This window comes from Mandrillus leucophaeus, unplaced genomic scaffold (assembly GCF_000951045.1).
Source record: "Mandrillus leucophaeus isolate KB7577 unplaced genomic scaffold, Mleu.le_1.0 Scaffold623, whole genome shotgun sequence".
NCBI lineage: Eukaryota > Metazoa > Chordata > Mammalia > Primates > Cercopithecidae > Mandrillus > Mandrillus leucophaeus.
Window position 1 is genome coordinate 1,391,601 of NW_012106731.1, and position 7,006 is coordinate 1,398,606.

The window sequence follows — 7,006 nt, forward strand, 5'->3', positions numbered from 1 at the left end:
TTATTTTTAGACAGGGTCTCACTCTGTTACCCAGGCTGGAGTGTAGTCATGTGATCATAGCTCACTGTAACCTCAAACTCCTGGCCTCAAGTGATCCTCCTGCTGCAGCCTTCCAAGTAGCTGGGGCTGCAGGCATGTGCTACCATGCCCAGCTCATTTTTTTGTTTTTTATTGAGATGGGGTCTTATTATGTTGCCCAGACTAGTCTTGAACTTCTGGCCTCAAGCAATCCTCCTACCTTAGCCTCCAAGAGCTGTGATATTACAGGGATGACCTACCATGCTGACCTATTTTAGAAACACTTATTTAATAGTATAATCAAAAATATACATTTGTTTTCTAAAACAAGCTTCTTTTAAGGGTACTGTTTAATTGGTTAACTATTGATCTATACATTTATTTTGAAATTTTCTTATAACGACACTGCTTTTAAAACCTCAAATATTTTGATGAAATAACTTTTTCCTTTGTTTTTGTTTTGTTTTTCTGGGGCATGGGGATTAGGCTGGAATTCAATTTGCATTGGCTCAGTTCATATACAGTTAACATCCTCACATAATAGATTACTTACTAGTCATTATTGGTAGTATTTCCTCCCACTGGAATGTCCAGTATCGAACATCTCAATGCATCCCATAAATCTCAATCCCTCCTAATCATCTCAGACTACTCCTCTGTGTAGTCTTTTGCTTCTTTGATCTCTCAGTGCGGTCTTTTACTTCTCTGTGAATTGTTACTTTGTACTTTATTGTTCTCTCTTAACACCTATCCCTTCTTCCTGTTAGACAGTAAACAGCTTAAGGTCAGAGTCTGATAAAATTCTGTATTGAGTCTAATAAAATTTTGTATTATAGTGCTTAGCTTGATTGCTTGTATGTAATAAATGCTATGAGGGTGTGTTTCTTAAGGAAACGTTATTCACTTAAAATGTTTTTCCTGTTTTGGTTAATCAGTATTTTGTTTTCATGTTTTATGAGAGTATTAAGTAGATAATTGATTCTTTCTGCTTAACTCAAAAAAGGAAGTAGCTAAATGCACTAATTGGTGATATGCTGCCTCCCTCCTCTTCCTTCATAAATATACTCGAAGTTTTTGTAGTAATTTTCAGTCTATAACCAGAATTTCAGTGTTCCTCCAAAGACCTCACAATCTCAATGTTAGCTACTTGAATGCAATTTGCCAGCCACATCATTTTAGGAAAGGACCAAATAAAAACTTATGAGTGAAATTTTGTTTAAAGTACTGACAGAGAACAGAGATTCATGACCAAAAAAAAAAAAATTTAAGGTTTCATTTTTAAATGCACAGTTTAACGTCAACTGTGTGGATTACTTCATCTTAATTATTTTTTAAAATCCTAAGTAATCCTAACTGCTGATTATTCTCTGTGAATCCTATCCTCTTGTAAGCCTTTCATTTCAATGTACTGGGATAGTATTTTTGGCTTCTGTGCCAAGTGTTTGGTGAAAAGCATATATTGTATGGTTGTGGGATTTTGGTTTGTTTGGGGTTTTTTGGTGGGGTGTAGGTATGCGGGGGCGATATGTTTTAAAATACTATTTTAAAAACATCTGAGTTTTTGAGTTTTTTTAAATGTTGTTATAATACCCTTTTAATTTAAGGAAGATGTTCAAGAAAATCACTTGAAGTGCTTGTAAAAGTGGAGATTGCTGGCCCCACCCTGGAGTGTCTGATTTACTAGGTCTGTACTGGGACCTGAGACTTTCTGAGGTGGTACTGATGCTGCTAGTTTAGGGACCACACTTTGAGAATCAATTCTATAGCTTATAGTCTCTTTTTCCAGTAGAATAAACACCCTTGTGATTTGTTTGTTCGCTTTGCTTTGCTATAAACATGTTCCCCACTTTCCCTAGTTGCAGTACTCTTTTTATCTTTTCCCTGTAAAAACTTCAGAATTTACTCCTTTAAGACAATTTCCCACATAGTCTCATCGCAACTTCTGCATCCACCCTCCAACCCTATAATATTTATCAATTCTATATAGTTGACATACAGGCAGTCCTCACTTGGCTCACAGTTTCAATAAGCACAAGTTTTAGTTATGACTGTGTGTTAACAGTAATTGTATAAAGTATAAGCTTCACTGCTGGCTCTTCAGTCCACAGATCACTACATAAATAACAGGCACATCATGATCAGTGACCAGTCATGTCACTTCTTTCAAAGTCTGTTTATAATTGGTTATTGTGTACCCATTGAGCTCATGCACAGAAAGCAGAGTGTGCAGTTGTGTTGACTCTTTGTCTCCCAGTGATACACCCATGTGATATTTTACCAAAGTAGGTAATCAAAAGAATCGGCCAACAAATATTAAAGCAAAGCAAAGAAACAAAAGGGGATACTGCCAGAAGTGAAATTTGAATGGAACATAAATGGAATTACAGAGGAAATAGCAGAGACTGGGAATGTTGGCACTGCTATTGTTCCAGTGACTCTAGATTTGCTGCTGCCAGACAGACTTAGTGAAAGCGTTGTGACATAAAGGATGAACAAGTGACACTGGCATAAGATTTTACACTAAACAAACTCCTGAAGATAATTTCATGATATTGAGAGCACAAAGGATACAGTGTCGGAAGCTGATCCTTAGGAATATAACGGTTCACCATGGCATTGAAAAGATGCATCCAGCCAGGTGAGGTGGCTCACGCTTGTAATCCCAGCACTTTGGGAGGCCGAGGCGGGTGGATCATTTGAGGTCAGAGTTAAAGACTGGCCTGGCCAACATGGTGAAACCCTGTCTCTACTAAAAATATAAAAAATTAGCTGGGCAGTAGTCACTTGTGCCTGTAATCCCAGCTACTCAGGAAACTGAGACAGGAGAATCACATGAGCCTGGGAGGTGGAGGTTGCAGTGAGCCAAGATCACACCACTGCACTCCAGCCTGGCCAACAGAGTGAGACCCTGTCTCAAAAAAGAAAAAGAAAAGATGCATTCTGCCTAATAACAAGTTGTGCAAGAAGGTAACAAGCACTGTTCAAACTGCTCTTCACTAACGTTTCATAAAGAAATAAAACACTTTAGTGTTTTGAATTAAAGTGTACTAAAATATTTTACTGTTCTGTTCATTTTCCTGTATATTTATGATTGATAGTTTATAGTGTTTTGACAAAAATTTCAAAGGTAACCAAACAGTTGTAATTTTCCCCATTGATTGTTAAAATTGTAGGGTTTCAGCCTGTATGGTCATTTTTATGGTCCCCACACTGCATGCAAAGCAAGGAGTCACTATACACATATGAATGCATGTATGCTTGTATATGTTTATGTGCATATATGTATGAATGAATGCTTGTATATAAAGTCTTTATTTTTATTATACATAGATTTTATTTGTCCTCTCTAAATCAGTGCTTTCCAACCTTGATGCAGATAAATATTTGTACAGCACACTGTGATATATAAGAGAGATTGCTTGTAGCTGAAGGGCAATAGCCAGGGAGCTTTTGCCATCCCCAGCATTGCTTAGCTGCCTGAAGGGCTGAGGTGATGAGTATCTTAAGCACATATATATCTTATTTGAGGCCAACAGATTAGAAAGCTCCAATGTTGAGAGAGTTGTGAACTCCTTGAGGAGGTAGATCCTCAGAGCACTTAGTATGGTATTGTCTGTATAGTTATTTTTGACAGACCATAATTGACACATACTATAATACTTTTTTAAATGAATTTCTTTCAAAAGGTAAGAACTATTAGTCTTCTCAAAGACATAATTAGTAAACATCTAAAAGTTATGCTTAATATTTCCTTTCTGTGGTTATTAAATCATTACAATGTGTCTTTGTTATTAGAAATGCCACTGTGTAATGAGTGTAATGAGTGTATGAGCATAAAGCACATGAAAGGGGGCTTGGTAAGAAAATGAAACATTAAATTATGTGCATTTTTAATTGTCACAGTGATTGACATCAGCTTTCCAGGTAATTTGTTTTGAGACCTAAATATTAGGAGTTAAAAAGATAAAAACAATTTGTTTTCAACATTGATACGTGTTAAATTCTCATCATGCCAGTTGATGTTTTTAACTATGGTACAATACCTACGATTTTTGTGTTGACTTGATCATATAACATTTAACCCGGAACTATCTTTTATGTCACTCTTCCTTGGTATATTTCAGGACCTTAGTATCAGCTCTCAACCTGTTTTGTTTTAGAACATATGCATTACTTTTCAAAACAAAAGCATCATATTGAGAATTTGCTGTTTTGTTTTTTTGGAATTCTAGATTCACATTGTGTTTGTAAAAAAAAGTAAGAGTCGGGGCCGGGTGCTGTTGCCCACACCTGTAATCTTAGCACTTTGGGAGTCCAAGGCAGGTAGATTGCTTGAGGCCAGGAGTTCGAGACCAGCCTGGCCAACATGATGGAACCCCATCTCTACCAAAAATACAAAAAAAAAAAAAAAAGATAGCTGGGAGTGGTGGCGCACAACTATAGTCCTAGCTACTCAGGAGGCTAAGGCACAAGAATAGCTTGAACCTCAGAGGCAGACATTACAGTGAGCCAGGATCTCACTATTGCACTCCAGCCCAGGAGACAGAGCAAGACTCTGTCTAAAATAAATAAATAAATGAATAAGACTTTGGCCAGGCTCAGTGACTCACGCCTGTAATCCCAGCACTTTGGGAGGCTGAAGCAGGTGGATCACCTGACGTCAGGAGTTCAAGACCAGCCTCACCAATGTGATGAAACCCAGCATCTACTAAAGATACAAAAAGTTAGCCAGGCCTGGTGGTGGGCACCTGTGATCCCGTCTACATGGCAGGCTGAGGCAGGAGAATCGCTTGAACCCAGGAGGCGGAGGTTGCAGTGAGCGAAGATCATGCCTCTGCACTCCAGCCTGGGCAACAAGAGCGAAACTTTGTCTCAAAAAGTAAGACTTGGAACTGACTGCTTTGATTTTTTTTTTTTTTTTAACTGTAGGAAATCTTACAGTGTGCTTTAATAAATTTTTTTTTTTTTTTGAGACAGAGTCTTACTCTGTCGCCCAGGCTGGAGTGCAGTGGCACTGTATCGGCTCACTGCAACCTCCATCTCCTGGGTTCAAACAATTGTCCTGTGTCAGCCTCCCAAGTAGCTGGGATTACAGGCGCCCACCATCATGCCTGGCTAATTTTTTAATATTTTTAGTAGAGGTGAGGTTTCACTATGTTGGCCAGGCTGGTCTCGAACTCCTGACCTCAGGTGATCTGCCTGCCTCAGCCTCCCAAAGTGCTGGGATTACAGGTATGAGCCACTGTCTCAGCCTAATTAAAAAATATGAAGCCAGATTTTCATAATCTAATTTTTATCTTCAGAACCAAGTGTGTCTTAGAAAGCCCCTGTACATTTGATTTTATCTGCTTGTTTTCATAATATGTACTTATTTCTCCTCACAAATGCCATACAAATGTAACTTTAATAGGAATTAGAAACACCAGTATTTTAATAGTTGTTGTTCATAAATTGTAGGCTTTGAAATGATTTTTTATGTTTGTACATGTGTAAACTTTTATATATTCAGCAAATATTTTAGAATGAATATAAATGTTTTATAATCTGAATGATGTCATTTTAAAATATAGCTGTACTTAAGACTTAATAAAATGTGTATTTCTACTAAATATAAAATTTATTTACAGTTATTAAAATTTGTAAAAGCATCTTTAAGGAGACAGGATAACTTGGTTTTTTGTTTTCTAAATACTGCAATTGCTTGTTCTTTTTAAGTTTGATATTTTATTTTAGGGCATATTGATGCATTTACTTCAAAACTTTTTCTGCTGGAAGAAATTACTTCAGAAGAATTAAAAGAAAAGCTTTCAGCACTCAAGTAAGAAAGTTTACTTTGTGGTGAGAATTGAAAAACTTATTAATGTGATCATTAATTTTTCTTTAAATATTGTTTAAGCTTAAAGTATTTTCAAGACTTTTAATCCTTTTATGTATAGAGGTCTCATTGGACCCAGTTTTGTTTTGTCTTGTTTTTGTTCTTTGTGTTTTTGAGACAGAGTCTCTTTCTGTCACCCAGACTGGAGTGCAGTGGTGTGATCTCGGCTCACTGCAGCCTCAGCCTCCCTGGTTCAAGAGATCCTCCCACCTCAGCCTCCCAAGTAGGGACTACAGGCATGCACCAGCATGCCCAGCTCATTTTTGTATTTTTCGTAGAGACAGGGTTTCACCATGTTGCCTGGGCTTGCTTTCAAACTCCTGAACTCAAGCAATCTGCCTGCCTCAGGCTCCCAAAGTGCTGGGATTACAGGCATGAATCACCATGCCTGAGCAGCAGTATGTTTTGTTTTGTTTTTGTTTGTTTATTGATAGATGACGGTTATATATATTTTGGGGTACATGTGATTTTTTTTTTTTTTTTAGATGGAGTTCACTCTTTTTGCCCAGGCTGGAATGCAATGGTGCAATCTTGGCTCACTGCAACCTCCACCTCCCAGGTTCAAGCAATTCTACTGCCTCAGCCTCCCGAGTAGCTGGGATTATAGGCATGCACCACCATGCCCAGCTAATTTTGTATTTTTAATAGAGATAGGGGTTCTCCATGTTGGTCAGGCTGGTCTCGAACTCCCGATCTTAGGTGATCTGCCCACCTCGGCCTCCCAAAGTGCTGAGATTACAGGTGTGAGCCACCATACCCAGCCTTACATGTGATATTTTAATACCTATATACAATGTGTAATGACCAAATCAAGATAACTGGAATATCCTTCACCTCAAACATTTATCTTTGTGTTAGTAACATTACAATTCTTCCCTTCTAGCTATTTTGATATATACACTACATTATTATGAATTGTAATTTCCCTACTATGGTATTGAATACTAGAAGTTACTCCTCCTGTCTAACCCCTTAACCAACTTCTCATTTCTCCCATCCATTTCCTTCTCAGCCTCTTGTAACTGCTATTCTGTATCTCCATGAGATCCACTTTTTTTAGCTTCCACATATGATTGACAGCATGCAGTATTTGTCTTTCTGTGCCTGGTTTAT

General features: G+C 37.8%; 1 protein-coding gene across 3 annotated transcripts in view; it reads left to right on the plus strand.

The window, feature by feature from the left end:
- The window catches only part of ICE2 (interactor of little elongation complex ELL subunit 2), a 73,921-nt gene that overhangs the window by 44,868 nt on the left and 22,047 nt on the right, over positions 1-7,006 (plus strand). For all 3 annotated transcript variants that reach the window (XM_012000277.1, XM_012000276.1, XM_012000275.1), the window contains one exon: positions 5,752-5,836. In XM_012000277.1, coding sequence (XP_011855667.1) covers positions 5,752-5,836 — 85 coding nt within the window. The remainder of the gene's footprint in view (positions 1-5,751; positions 5,837-7,006) is intronic.